The 15,615-nt window shown below is 38.3% G+C and overlaps 1 protein-coding gene across 1 annotated transcript; it reads right to left on the reverse strand.

Annotated features, from left to right (window-relative positions):
• Positions 1–3,835: 3,835 nt before the first annotated feature.
• On the reverse strand, positions 3,836–8,815 carry CER1 (cerberus 1, DAN family BMP antagonist). Its single transcript, XM_061353839.1, has 2 exons — positions 6,810–8,815; positions 3,836–5,390 (listed from the first exon to the last, which is right to left on the reverse strand). Exons 1-2 carry the CDS (start codon positions 7,335–7,337, stop codon positions 5,097–5,099), a joined length of 822 nt encoding a protein of 273 aa, XP_061209823.1. The 5' UTR covers positions 7,338–8,815; the 3' UTR covers positions 3,836–5,096.
• Positions 8,816–15,615: the final 6,800 nt, after the last annotated feature.

Genomic DNA, 15,615 nt, shown 5'->3' on the forward strand with positions numbered 1-15,615 from the left:
GCAGTTCACATTTGTAAGTATTTCTTTTGGGGAAGCAGAGCACAAGAAGAAAAGCAGGCAATCATCTGCTGGACTTCCCAATTGAACTTGCAAAGGGTCAGACCAGAGAGATTACTTGACACATTTGACAGAGTATGAAATCCAGATGGATAGATAAGGAGTCTTTGTGGTGAGCTCCATTCTGAATGAAAACAACATACCTAGGGGAAATAAGAACTTTGCATAGTATGGACTTTACCTAAAGCGCAGTATGGATGCCTTAGACAAAGATTATTAAAAGTCTGCAAAATTAGAAAATACATTCTTCAGTGTTGAATATTGCACACTGGCATAGAATTCCTCTTGGAATTTCTGATTCCTGTGCTATGTTGTTGTTGCTGTTTATAAATTACCACAGGAGCCACCAGCTGTCATCATATAAATTTTATTGGCACTCTGTAAATATTAAATCAGCATGCTAAAATGAAGCCATGTGCAGTAACAGCTGATGCTCGGTTATGGAGAGCACATGCAGGAGAGAGGTATGCACTGTGACTCCAGTGATTCTTAAATGCTTACAAGCCCCTTGTTTTATGAGACTGTTTTCCAGGATTCATTTTGAGCCCAAATGTGTCCCTTGTACAGGAGGGATGCTGAGCACAGGTATCTCCTGGTTTGAGAAATCAGCCTTCTCAACAGTGCTCATCTTCCTATGTCCTTCTAAATTGTACAGTTTGCTACTGCCACTTCTTTTCTGAATGACTATTGCATTGTTACATCTTTGTAAACTTTGATGATGGCCATAGGAGACATGTTAACTCTAGAACGGGAGCAAAATCCTTCATGTCATGAAGATCCATGTCATAAAAACTGTCTGTGTCTGTCATAAAAACTGTCTGGGCTCTCTCTCTGTGTCTGTCTGAAACAAAAGCTGTCCTGGCCCAGTTTTGTCAGTCACAAGGTCACATACTGAGGATGAGGCAATAGATGTGAAAGGAAAAGAAAATGTCTCTCAGGCTACATTTTTTGCCTGATCTAATTCCCAGAAAAATCAAAGGCAAGGTATGTTTTATGAACTGTCTGCCTCAGTAGTTATAAGGAGCTCTGTTCAGATAATGCCCAGTGGGCATTACAGTAGATGTCCTAGTATTAGCTCTTCTAATATCTCTTTCCTTCCAGGAGTTGCTGCCTAAAATGCAGGCAGCACACTGCTTGAATGCTTCTGTATCTATTACAGTACAAAGGGAGTTTAAACCAGCTTCAGCAGAGGGTTAAGCTGAGATACTGTCCCTTTCATAAAGACAGCTTAGGCACATGCCAGTCCTGTCTGAACACCCCAACTGCAGGCTGCAGCTGCCAGCTGAACTAAATGGGTTGTAATACCAACATCCTAAACCAGCAGAAGTAAAATGTCTCAGAAAAGGCCTTAGGGAAACATAAAAGCTGTCCCTGAATTTTCCTATTATTATTCATTTTAGCTTTTGTTCCATTTTTAGTTTTTCAAGTTGAAGTGCATTTTATTGGTGCCGTGGAGCACAAGGCACTGTAAACAGGGTGATTTTTTTCTCAGTGTGGACAATTAACATTTTTATCAATATTCTTGCAGCAGGCCAGCTACAGTCTTCTTATCCCCATTCTTTTGCATCTGAGCAGAGAGGGAGTGTGTGCAGCTGTCAGGGAGAGATTTCAGGGCAGCTGAAGTTGGTGGCTGCATACCAGATATTCAAGGAGTTTGGTTTAGCAAAACAGCAAATACAAAATATTTATAATTCAGTATAAATGTTTCATGTTTCCACTGGCAAGCTGCCTGGTGGAGGACCTGAGGTAGCCTCAACCCCACACCTCTTCACGTGCACCATCCTGCACAGCATGAGCTCACAGACATGATGTGATTATGCAGCTGTACAGACTGGCAGGGGGCTTCTCTCTGAGTAGAGAATCTCATCGTCTTGCCATTTCAGCAAGGAGCTAGTACATTTAGGAGGAAGCATCACAAGAGATTTCACCACCTGTCAGTAAAACATGTTAAAGCTTGTTAGCTGACAACCATGGGGTTAGCTGTGAATTTTTCATAAATGGTGAACAAACTACCAAGCACAGCATGAAGTACTGAGTGCAACTTCACAGTCTTTTCCCTGGAATACATAGTTGTACAGAATTTAGTAAGAGTTCTATGTAACTTTACTGTGTGGTGTAAGTACATTAGGCATTAAAGTCAACTGCATAAAAACCTTATTTAAGAAAATTAAATTTATTTTGCTTAAGCAGTTATCATAAACAGCACTTCAGTTATTTTCAAGATAAAGCCCACCCATTTGGAAAAGAGGCAATAGGTCAAACGAAATAGCAGAAGTGTACAAACTCCGCTTGGAATTGAGCTGAATTTTCAGAGACCTCTGCAACCATAGTCTTTCAGACAGAGTCTTTCTCTGTATGGTAGGTTTGTACAGGGAGTGCTCTGAAATGGAAGAGATCACATTAACTGCATCCGTTTTAAGCATGCAGCCTCTGTGTGGACACAACTGAAGTCATGCAGATTTGCAGCTTTAATGGAATTACTACTGGAAGCAACCATATAGTGATGCAGATCACGCCTCACCTTTCTGACCCACATCATTATACTAGTAGAGGCCATCATAGCTGTGCAGCAAGAGCAAAATCCTGTTAGCCCCTGGGCACAACATATTCCTAATAGGAAATTTTTTAAAGGCTGAGAAATCTGATCCAATTAACACATTCTTGATTTTGCAGAATACTGTGCTAATTATGTGCAGCCAGTCATTGCTGGGTTAATTAAACATTCATCAAAAAAACCTACAGCACTAATCTAATTAGCAGTTACTACAGCTGTCACTACCTCTTCTCACCTACTATTAAGCTGTGCAAATTCACACTAAGAATCTGGTCCTGCAAACTCCTTATATGAATATGTTTCTTTAACTGCAATAATACTTCAGCACACAGAAGGCACTTTAAAATCTAGGCTGAATACTGTGTAGTCCACAGGATAGCTTCAGCTGTGCCATCCTTATGTGCAAAAGTCACAGTTCAGTCAGCCATGTCAAAATTACAAGACTGGCAGATTTTTCTTTTTAATTGACTTGTCATCTTACGGGAAGTGATGTAGGTCCTACGTTCAACTGGTTCCCTGCAAGTATCAAACCTGAAACGTATTTGCATTTCAGAAAAAAAGAAAATGCAGGCAAGCATTCTTATATATTTGCACAGCTTTAAAACATCAGTGGTTAGAAGGCTCAGAAGATTTAGCTTTTTCAGATTAAAAAAGTAAAATTGGGAATAAAAGAGAAAAAAGTTGGGAACTTTGATGCTGTATGTGCTTTTTTATTCCTTAGGCACAATTAAAAATGAACACTTATAATCACAATGACTCACAAAGTTTTAGTAAGGTGCTGAGATTTGGACCTCGTGGTAAGGCAGGAAGCTGTTTCTTTCCACTTCTGTGGAATGCAGTAGTTGTTAAGGTTGAATGTGCAATTGGACATGCCCAGTGAGGAGGAATCTACTGAAAAAAAAGCATGACTTTTAAAGAATTACTTTCTTCTCTGAAACTATACAGTTGCTAGCTGGTGCTACTTTGTCTATTAGAAAAGCTTTTCTTTGGTCATAACATGAGCCCATTCATACTCAATGCAGCCTAACCTGGGAAGGTGGATTTCTGAATCTGAGTGCTAATTCACTGCACTAGCATCCCAAGGATATCGATCAGCATTATAAAGCTAGAATAATTATTAAGTTAAAATAAGTATATCCTTTATTGCATTCAGTACAGAGTTGTTAAGGCCTTGACTGCTTGTTATGTGGAATTACATCAACACAATGCCACAACATACAAACAGCCATACAAAATTTGCACATCAATCCTTAAAGGATCAAGAGAAGGCTTTGTTCAGTTTTAGTATACAATTTTTATTATTTAAAACCAGGTTTGTGTATAATGTAGGATAATTATATACTAATCTTGAGTTTGCTGACTGCAATTGACCTGCAGAAGCAAACAGCTGTTGCAGCAGTTCAGATCCAGTAGCAGAATATCATTCAGGTGCAATTTTCAGTAAATATTAAACATGGGTCTTGCACTCCAAAGCCATGCTGAATGTATTTTTTGACAGGAAATCAAGACACTTCTGATCACAGAGCAGTTCATATACAAGTAATCATTTACCCAAACCTTGACTTGGCCAGCTATTTCAATACTGATTTCCAGTGTCCCAAAAAAGAGCTGTGGATAGTTCAACAACAGGGGCTCAGGTCTGAGAGTTTGGCAACAGCAGTGGAGCAGATTTCCAGAGAGCTGAATGAGCTGGGTTAGAAATAGGCTGAAGTCTAGCTGCTGGAAGCTGATCACTGCCTGGTGTGCCAGGTTTGTGAAACAAATTCAGGGAGAAGCAGCTGGAGGGAGCAGGGAAGCCAGAAGTTCAGCTAAAAAAAGCCATGCAGAGCAAATGCAGGCACATAGAAGGAGAGTAAGTGGTTTCTATGGCAAAATAGCCTTTGCAACCACTATCCTAGTGTGTAATTTGTAAAGTATATTAGTTTTCACTGGGAACTGGACCCCAGCTACAAGCAGTCAGAGTGACCTTAACTATAACAGCCTTCTGTCTGCCTTATGCCCATTTATATTTTACATTCAGGCACTATCTTGATTGAATTTAGACCTGTTTTTGCAAGGAAGAAACTAAAGCCTTATCTGTGTTGCCAGTAAAGCTATGTTGGCAGTCCCTGCAAGCAAAGGGGATGTAAACCAGCTAATACATCCGGGTTTTGCACAGATAAATCTTGCTAGTTCTCCAGCTGTTGTTTACTGGCATTCTAGAAACAGTGATAAGAAGGGTGGAAAATTTTTTAAAGGTTTCCCTTGTTAAAGTAAGAACTGCACACATAAGCCCAATAATCTCATCTCCATTTCTTTAACAGCTGCAAGGAAACATCTGTTACATGTTAGGTAAATTTATTGTTGAAGCAGAGAAGCAGTTCAGGCAGTTTAATATTTTTGTGCATCAGTGTGATGAAAGCTTTAGTTTTGGTGTCGGGTTTGCGTTTTTTTTCTCCATTTACAAATTCTTACGATCAAGCTGTTAAGAAGTACTTTGCACAGATTAATAGTGGTGATGTACATTTGCATGCAAGTCTGACAGTAGAGATCCAGTTGCAGGGCCTTCAATCTTCTGAGTCTCACATTTACACTCTTCCACAATCATGACTTCTTTGACCACTGGAACAGAACCAGTGCAGTTGAGATCTAGCCGCTTCATGGAGAACTTGCTGGGCAAACAATGAGAACAAAATGTATAAAGATGATCTTCTGAACCAGGAACATGGAAGGAACTGCATTTTCCAAAGCACAGATTATTCTGCACCATCACCTTCTCACAGCTATCATGAGTAACACCCTGAAACAGAAAGCAGTTTTAAGTTTGTGGTACATGGACTTTGCTAGTGGGCATGAAGGCAACACTCTTCCCTCATAGCACCTCCCCACACCCTCTAAATACTGTATTTTTCTCCTCAGAACACTTAGTTTACATTTATTTTTTTCTGTCAAGCAAGCAGCAAAACATAAGAGCTTTTAAAAAAAAATTATAGCCCTCCTATGAGCAGTTCTTAGATTGAACAACAAAGTCAAAGTCAACTTCAGTCAGGGCCTTTGTGAGCTTATGGTGGAAATCCTACAAGTGGGTTAGTCATATTTTCCTTTTAACTATTGAGTTCTACATTTCTGAAATGGTTAAGCAGTCTTACTCACATAGTAGGACTTAAAATATAATTTTGGCTCAATCTTCTTGTGTATGAACCACAAGCTAGACTCAGCTGTAATCATGAAGATTTGTCTTCAAATCTTGTGAAAGAGACAATGTTCTTTAGCAGTATTTGGGGTTTTTTTAAATGAAAATCTTTAAAGTGCAATAGAAGTTCTATAATCTCTTGGTTTGCAAGAATAACAATTCCTTGTATCAGGAGGGCCTATGTCATCTCTCAAGCCTTAAAAAGCTAGGCTGAAGTGAGCCCTTTTATACTGGCATAACTGCAGCCGTCCTGGAGAAATCTTGCCATGTTACATGACCCAAGTAAAATAGTACAGGTTTCCAGGCCACATCTAATATTTAATAATTTACATCTCTATTTTTTCAGCTAGTGAACTAAATTTAGTGAGGGATGTGCAAAAAACATAGTCCTTGATGGACTGTGAATACAGAAACACTGAGAATAGACATTGCCTTACAAGTAATGCAGCTCTTATATCTATACTATTTGCTTGTCTTTGTGTTACAATATGACAGAATGGCTTCATCTGTGCATGAGACAATTACCAGTTCTCTAGCATCCTTAGCACAGAACTAGATGTATGCATCAGTCTTCCAATTAATACAGCAGAAAGTCCTTGCTTAGGTCTGGTCAAACAGCTTCTCCTGTAGATACTTGCCCTGAAACTCTGTATATTTGCATATGTGTATCTGAATATACATATTTTTATATAGGTAATTAATGTATAAAAGCTGTTTTGATATATATTCCTTGAATAGATAATTACTAACCACTGCCCTGCTTGCTCAGACTGGGTCAGAACATCTTAGCATAAGAACAAATAACTGAAGATTTAATGTGTGGCTTTCTGGTGCTGCAATTTAGCAATTTGCCTCGTCATACTAAAGCTTTTCCAGACCTTTTCAGAAGTGTTTTTCAGGCACTTGTGTGAATGTTCTAAAGCAGCCCCATGACTTAGCAAATGAAATAACCCATGAATCTTTAGTTTCTGATTACAAGGGGCAGCGGAAAGGACAAGTGTATTGATCTTGGACACCTGATCTTACCTGGGAAAAAGGCAGCGTTCTGCAGTTTTGTTGGTGCATTTCATTGGTCTTGATTGGCAGGACAACCTCTTCAGATGCTGAATTTTTCTTTAACATGAAGTGATCCCAGAATTTCTTGGCATCTCTTCTATAGGAACGTTCAACCTCCCTCTTGCTGGAAAAAGGGGATGGAGAGAAGTTTTCCAGAGAAGAGATCTCTCTGGGTGCTGCCCAGGTTCTCAGGCCTTGTTCTACATGGAGTTTTGTATCAGGAAGGATGAATCTGGACATTTTTTTCTCCTTTTGCTTCCCACTTTTAAATGCCGTCTGTGGAATTGCTACAAAAAAACTTGGTTCTCCCGGAGTTTCCTCAACACCTGCTGGGTTTTCTCCTGCCAGCTCACGAAAATTCTGACTTTCAAGTAGTTTTTTGTCCAGATAGAGGAGGTGCTGAAATGTCCTTCTGCTTTTCTTTCGTGGTGAATCTCCATCTGGCTCTGTGGCTCCAAGACATGAGAGCACTAACAGCTGAAAGAGAAGCAGTGACATGACCCCGTAAAGTGCAAGCCTGTAGACCTGCTGCTATTAGAGTATCCTAGCTTTATACAAGAGCCTGGTGTCAATTTATGGATGCTGTCTGTGTGCAGAGGAGGGGAGGGCTCAGGGGAGACCTGGTGTGGCTAATTGCATTCATTTACTGTAGATTACAATTATGATAGGGGAGTTTGTGCTAATGAAACTCTGCTTTCAATCTGGATTATGTGTATTAGAAGTTCCTATCTAAAATCTTGTAACCCAGTATGGCGTGAGGGACAGAAGGAGTGAACAGGAGGAAATGTTTGGATAAGCTGTCTAGTTTAGGCCTAGGAATTAAGGAAACATTTGAGGTTGTGTATTAGCATGTTCAGTGGGGTCTTCATTGTTTATTTTGACTTTCCATTCCACAAAGCCAGAGACTGTCAAAACTGGGAATGTTATTTCATCACAACAGGAAAAGGCAAGCTGATTAAACTTTGTTAAAACATAAAGCTGGATCTGGAGACATCAAATCAGACTGTGTTTTCAAAAGCTGAGTCTAATTCACCTCTGACCCAAGGCCTGCATCAGCACTACTGCAAACTGGCAGACTGGTACTCACACACACACACAGGAATCTGGTCCTTGCTTCACTTCCTTCACAGCATGTTTGCAGCTGCTGGATTGCAGGCATAATGCTAACCCAGAATAAAAGGTCCTGGGGCGAATAAACGCTGCGCCCCACATTCTCAAAGATTAGGTAGCACTGCTACGTCTCTTTTGGGTGCCAAAGCCACTACAGGCATCCTATAAGGTTGGTAAACAAACTGGGGATTTAAGCAAAACTTCTTAAAACTGACATATTTTGTGATTCTAGACATCAGTGACTCAACAGAAGTATTTGAAGACTGCCAGACCCCAAACTGGAGGTGTCTTTGGCAAAATTACCATGCAGTATGTAATGAAAAAGAGAAATCTGACAGAACATACAGAGGAAAGTGTTGGGAGGAGGAAAACATATTTTCAGTCTACGTTGCAAACATTGATCCTCACCTGAAAATGCTAAAAGGAAATTCTGCTTCAGATAATTTGTTATTTAGGTACTCTAATCTCTACAGACTCCTGTTTCTTTCAGAAAGAATCTATCGATAGACTCTAAACTTTGTAGCTAATCTCTTCATTATTCTTGACAATTTAGGTGGTCTGTATTAGGTGTATGAGGTTATTTGACTTTAATTTCCAGCAAATTTATTTATTGCATGATAATTAAAGCAGACTAATTTCTTAGCAACATGCTTGTGGGGCATTTAGAACATTAGCAGAAAGTTGGAGGAACTCTAAAGCTTTTCCATACATCATAACTCACTTGAGTTAAAATATGCTGTAATCCTGACATCCATCCTGGGACAGGAGTGCATGGAGCTCCAGCAAGAATAGGGGCTCCCACACCAATCTTAGAGTGTATTTGCTCCTTGACCTCAGTGGGATGATCTTATTAAGGGAGATGCAGCCATGAAGCACAAGCTTTGTTACTCCTGTCATTTCAGCTGAAGGCAGTTTAATTCTGCCACTGATCTGGTGCCTTCCTGAAGTCTGAGGTGTGCCCTGGGAGGGCAGATTCTGTCACAGCTATCAGGAGTGAAATAATGAAAAATACTGGCATCTACAACAAGATCGGTCCTTGCGTCATATTTACACAAGCATGTACAGTATTGAAGTGCAGCAACAGTGAGTCAACAGGGTTGATTTGATAATTAATTAGCTTGGTAGGTAATTAAGTATTCTAGAAGTGCCATTTAAATCCCCATTTTATCTTTATTGGGCAACAAGTTAAACTGAAGTAATTGACCTTTGGAACTAAAATTTCTTGTACCTGGTGCATGTTGGTGGTAGTTATGCCAAATTATTTGGCAAGAACAAGGACATTACATTTTGAGTTTTACTTCTTTTTTTTTCCTCTTTATTTTAGTTTCTAAGAGAGTTACAAGACTTGGCTGATACTCAGACCTATGTATTATATTGTATTATGTAGCTACAGGTGGGCCTCACATTTGACAGTGCCTTTGAAACACAAGATTTGACTGAAGCAACATATGTTTTTGCAGCTCACCTAAAAATGTCTCTGTCAGTGCACAGATAAAAATTAAGTAAATAATAGTACTGAAATAATTGGGCTACCAGACACTTCTATCTAACTTAAACTGGTCTGGATTTTATAGATGTAGTGCAGATACTAACAAGGAATGTATAAAAAACTAGTATTGACATATATGCATAGATGTTAAGGTGCTAGTGTTACATTTGCAGTGGAATGGCACTGAAAATAACCTGTTCAGGATCTGTTCATGGTATGTACTATTCTATACTATAACATACAGAAAGAAAAAAGCCCTGCCTTAGAGGGCTTCGGATATAAACACGGAAAATATTTTTTACAAAGGGTAGGAAAGAAGGCTGAAACAAAGCAGTATCAGCGAGTCACTCCAGAAAGCACTCTGTCACACAGAGGCATAAAACAGAGCTCTCTTCTTGTCTAGGTCAAGCCAGTTCTAGTTCCTGGGTTTTGTTGGGTGGTTTTACTGAGAGCTGTTGAGAGACAAAAGGAGCATACTCAGCCCTGGTTCTGCCAGGGCAGACTAATACTGCTCCTTCATGTCTATGATAGTAAGCTGTGGCTGCTTTCTCAGAGACCAGGTTGGTGAGAAATGTAACCTGGTACATCTCAGCACAGTTTTTTCTATATTTACATATTGTCTAAGTATGTTTTGGAGTCAGCTGCCTGTACAACTGTGCACGAGGTAGCAGATTTCAGCTTCTCAGCTCAGGCAGGAGCCTGCCTGCATTATGGGAAGGCATCCCAGTTCAGACAGCAAGTTTAAAAAATCATTCTGAAGTTAAAAATAGTAAGTATTTAAAAGTCTGTTTGTGGTGTCATCAACTGCATAGAGTAATAGTTGACAATATAGATTGGACTGGACACATAACCATTATGTTGCGAATACAGCTAATCTCAGATTTCTACAAAAAGCAGTGCTGTGTCTTTTATAAAAACTTGTTTTCCTGCCTGATTACCCTTTCATATAAGCATAGCACATGTTTTCACTGTATTTTGGTGGTTAAATCTTGTGGCTAAACGCAGTGGTGTCTTTCAAGCAGGCTTTGATTTGCCTTCATAGTAGTAATTTATTTGGGACATTCTGTCTTCACTAGAAATAGACACCGTGAATATTTGCCCATCCTTCTAAAACTGTCAGATCTATAGATGACAAGGACTATGCAAATGCAAAGTGGTCTTCATTTGTTTCTGAGCTGGAGTTTATTCAGTCATTATGGACATAAAATGAGTAATTAGTTACACTGCCAGTTGATGTCTAAAAATAATTCTTAGGCAGTGCTTGAATTACTTGCCTTCTGTTGAGCTAAATAGTCTCATCATAGCATGATTGATGATTAGATAATTAAAATGTATTTTATATATTACAGCCCAATTCAATATCCTATCGTTTTCAAAACACATCCTATGTAGACAGACTTGTATCCAGATATATCTTTTACAGAACCCATATGAAGACCTCAGAACTAATGAATTGGCACTGAGCAGTTTATTCTTCAATTATTGTACTTATCAAAGAAAGCCATCTGTAGTCTTTGTTTTACTGAGTTTTGGGGAAACAGATCACATGCAGGACTCATGGGAAAGTTATAATTATGAAACCAAAAGGCTTTGTGTAAGGCATGATAACAGACTAAATCTGTTTAGTTTTGTACCTTCAACCTCAGATACTGTACAGCATTAATTCTTCCCTTTGCTATTCAATTTCAAGTCCTTTGTTGCATTATTTCTTTCGTCGCTCATTTATAACTTCCTGTTCACATTTGATTTCTCTTTTCTCTGTGCTGTGGTAACAAAACTGAGAACAGTCTTAAGTTTCAAGCTGGTGTCAAAATGGAGGTGCTCACACTTGAAAATATTCACCTGTGTGTCCAGGAGGGCTAGGATAAATGTCCTTTCGTGTGTATTGGCCCAAGTTTTCATGGCTACTAGTGCATGCACGATGCAATGGATGGTTTTCTTTCTATTATACTTCTCAGACTGGTATATTTTGGACAGGTGTCCACCTCCTGAGATATCTCCTGAATAGTACTGGCACATACATGCTGCCTGTTGAGATTGCATCTGATTCTGAACCCAGCCTGAGGAGCTATGTTGAGTATGTGTATGTGCTTGATTACTTCAGGTTGTTAAGCTGTGGGACAGTGAGCCAGAGGAGAAAGAGTCTGGGCAAAGAGACATTTCGGTCTTCAGGGAGACGCATCTTTCTTAGATTGCCATGAATAATTTGAAGAGAGCAGTGGTGATTCACTGAAGAGTGTGACACCACCAAGAAAATGTTTGTTAACGTAATACAGGGAGGAAGATGCAGATGGGGTTTCTTTTATTAAGTAAAAGTATATTTAGACTTATCTGAACATTTCATCTGTGTGAATAAAATTATATTTTTTGCTTATTGTAGTTATATCCAGTAGTTCAGAAACTAGGTTCCTGTTCATTAGGACTGCTTCTGACTAAACCATTCTATGACTCTATGATTGTCTCAATGCTATAAAAAATAAATGAACAAACCCTGTTGTGTTCTTGTATTCTGACCTTGTATTATTTGTGTACAGCTGTAGATGATAGTAGTTAAGCAATGGAATTAAAGTAAGAGTTCTTCTTATTACAATCTGCATAGCTTCCTAAAGGGTAATAAGAAAGAACTAACATCTGCATCTCTTCTGATTACTGGTTACTGAGGGAAAATTACGTTTATTCACATTCTCCTTTAAATCAAGGATCATATTAGAATTTAATTTTGTTTTTCTTTTTGTATAATTGCCACCAGACCTGTAACTTTTGTTAAATTTACTTCTCAAAATAAACATTATTTTCTCTTTTAAAAATGTTTTGCTCATGGTACAAATGTCCTTATAGTAGTAATTCAGGAATAGGTTCATGCAGAAGACGAAACAGAATTCAGAAACTGTAGAATAAACAGCAGGTATATTATGATTAACTGTAAATGCATTTCTATATGCCCAGCACTATAGTTTATACCTCTAGAAGAAAAACTTTTATGAAATTATGAAACTGAAGAAATACATGTTCAGAGTAATGTGTTTCAATTTTTATTAATACACGTAAAAAAGTTAAACATAACAACATATATACTGTTCTGAGTACAAGAGTTACAATAGCACCAGTCTTGTGATGAAAATTATGAATCACAGTATTCACTGAATTATATATATAATTCTCTCAAAGTTATTTTTATAGTTTTAAAATGAGTGAATAAGGACTTGAAGGTTTTCAGTATGTTTCAGTGTGTACAAAATAGACATGGAAAACTTTCCTGATTTTTTTTTTTCAGATTAAAACCCCAGTCTCAATGAAGTTATTAATAACAATACAAATGTTTTAGAGTATTCTGGTTTGGAAGAAGTGCTCCTGTGGCCAGTTGCCTATCCATATTTTTCATAACCTTTGTGTTTGAGTCAACTACTTCTCTGTCAAATTTGTTTGAAATTGCTCAACACATGTAAAAGATACTTGACAGAGAAGGTGATTAAAAGTGACAGGCACACAAAGAGCTCATGTTACCTATCCCTTTGTAGAGGTCTGGGCTAACTGCTGAGTTCTTTTTACTGAGCTTTTGTGTCTTGGTTCTGTTGCTCTTAAAAGATACATGGACAGCTCTGATGAAATAAATCCTTTGTTTATCCAAAAAGTGTGGCATCCATAGGTGAATGCCAGAATTTACATTGTTCTTACTTTCAGCCTCTTGAAATTCTTCTGCTGATCCACTGAACACTGATTTTCCTTTGAGTTTACTTGGAGCCTAAATCAAAAGTACTAAAGACTGAAAATATTCCCAGTAACTTCCCAGGATTTTAGGCCCTTCCTTTACTAAACCTCTTAGAGACAACAACTTCCCAGACAGCAGAAAAACTGATTTATTTGTGCTTTCCCTGATTCGAGTATGTTGTATTCTTTGCTATTATAATAAAAGCTGTAAAAGTCTGTGAAAAAAAACCCCTAAATTTTTAAGAATAGAAAAATTAGAATTTATGAATAAATATTTGAAACAGTTTGTTGTATTGAGAGAAAATCAGTAGTCTTTCAGGGCAGAAATATCCTTGTACTGCAATGTAAGAATTTTAGTCTCATTAGTGTATTAGATATAATGAAACCAGTAAGCACATACAATATGTGCAACTGTCTATTATATACTAAAACCTTCATTCTCTTCAGTCACTTTAAAGTGGTTCAAATGAAATACAGAAAAGGGAAATCCTCCCTTCTCACTATAGCAAACCTCTGAGATCAGTGTTGTCTCGGAGTAGGCATGAGTTATTTATTAGTTAGTGATCAAGGAATAAGCACCTTGGTCAAAATTCCCTCTCTATTGATATCATTCATTTATTGAATAATTAGGAGAGATATTTAAATTATCTTGACAGGCTTTGTCAAGATAGCACCAATAAACTCAGCAGTTTCTATAAAAAGAAGGCCCTAGAGAAATCAAAGTTTGTGTTTGTGTAACCAAATTCTCTCAGTCAGTTTTCCCTGGAATTCCAGACCACAACAGGAAGAGTGCTTTTTTATATCCCCTTTTTTTTGGCAGTGAAGACTATCAGAAGTAAAAACAGGCCTATATGGATATTCAGGGGTACTTGGTTGGGAGAATTTGAAGCAATTTGTCTATCTATGTTGATCTAGAAGACTCCCTAAGCAAAAGTGTTGGTGTCTTCCAAAGGTGTCTAGAAGCTTGGCGTATAGATTACCAAGAAAAAGTAAATCTTGGAAATATTTTTGTCTGCGTCTGTTGATGCCAACAGTAAAGGTCAGGAGGTTCTGTCCACATTATTTTTCCAATTTACAATGCAGTCATGCTTACCTGCAGCAGCCCTTTCAGAAAGGTTCTCTCCTATATAAAGACTGTCCAGCTTCTCACATTCATATTCATTTAACATGTCACAGGCAAGGAGGAAGGATAAATAACCTATGAAGCCAAAAGCAAGGAAGAGGGATAAATAATCCCTTACACAGTGTCCCTCAGCCCAGAGAGGAAAGGTGGTTATGCTGCATCTGTCCCTTGCAAGACTGAGGCATTGTGGTGAGGAACCCCAAGAGGAGGGTTTGCACTTCTGGTGCAGAGGGACAGATGCGGTTGATCCAGAGTCTGACCAAATAGACAGGCTGATAGGGGGCAAGGGAAAAATCAGCTGCTGGCAGCAGGCAGGCAAATGGAAGCTGTGAGAGTTCATGAGGTGCAGGGCAAATTCACCCTACTCAGTGCCATGGCAACAGTCACACACTCATTGCGTGCAGAGGGAGGGTTTGAGAGGAGATTTGATTATTTTTTAGGAAGACTGTGACTTGTTTCTTTTTCTGATTTTTAAGGCTGGCAGTGAGAATGTCCTAAAGCAAGATTTTTGACAAGTCTGATGTTAGGAAATGGTAACACTGCGACTGCATATATTTGAAATAAGTTAAAATTAAGTTATGAGCAGCTGGATTTTTCCAATTACATTCTGATTTTTAAGCCTTTCTCAGAACTAAATCTGGATTTAAAATTATTATTTTAAAAAACCCAAATCCCTAATAAGGACTTAAATTAATACTTCTCAAAAGCTATAGATGCTGTAGTACAAAATATGTCTCACGATTACATTGGTTTATACACATATAAATCCTATTGATGTTCATGTATCACTGAAGATAATATTCTAGGATTAAGCTTCAGTATTAATTTATTTTGTGTAAATCATCCTTGGATATACAGAGGTCCCATTATTTAATTGCACTAAAATTATAGCATCATACTGCAACTCCAGAAAATGTTGAATGACTTTCAGTAGGAATGTGAAACAATCTGCAGCTCTGTGTTAGCAGATCCATTAGGATCTGTAGTTGAACTTGGGAGGTAGAAAAAAAGAATACAAGGCTTTGCTTCTGTCGGTACTCTTTCACTAAATCCTGGTGTTGGTATTTTTGTGAGAAACTGTACTAGGGTGACCCCCAAGAAGCCCCAGTCGCCTGACATAATGTCTCTCCTCTCATCACCCAAAAGGGCCTGTTTTTATCCAGCAGAGTCAGCCCTCATTTCCACCCCAAGCAGTCTTCCTGCATTTGGGTAAAACTGCATTATTTTCTGCAGATGAATTAAAGAAACAGCCAATTCACAACCTTAAGAGCAATGCACATTAACCAATGTGCTACTTTCTCCTCTTAAAAAAAAAAGAAAAAAAGAGAAAGTAGTTTTACACAGAA

Source organism: Neopsephotus bourkii, unplaced genomic scaffold (genome assembly GCF_033783945.1).
Source record: "Neopsephotus bourkii isolate Nb327-2 ecotype Australia unplaced genomic scaffold, CSIRO-AGI_Nbou_v1 NB_704, whole genome shotgun sequence".
Taxonomy (NCBI): domain Eukaryota; kingdom Metazoa; phylum Chordata; class Aves; order Psittaciformes; family Psittacidae; genus Neopsephotus; species Neopsephotus bourkii.

Bases quoted from the DNA above. Each gene is read 5' to 3' on its own strand.
- CER1 (XM_061353839.1), bottom strand. From the start codon at position 7,337: ATGTCACTGCTTCTCTTTCAGCTGTTAGTGCTCTCATGTCTTGGAGCC. The intron at 5,391-6,809 runs GTAAGATCAGGT...TTTCTGTTTCAG, and splicing joins GAACGCTGCCTTTTTCCCAG to GGTGTTACTCATGATAGCTG.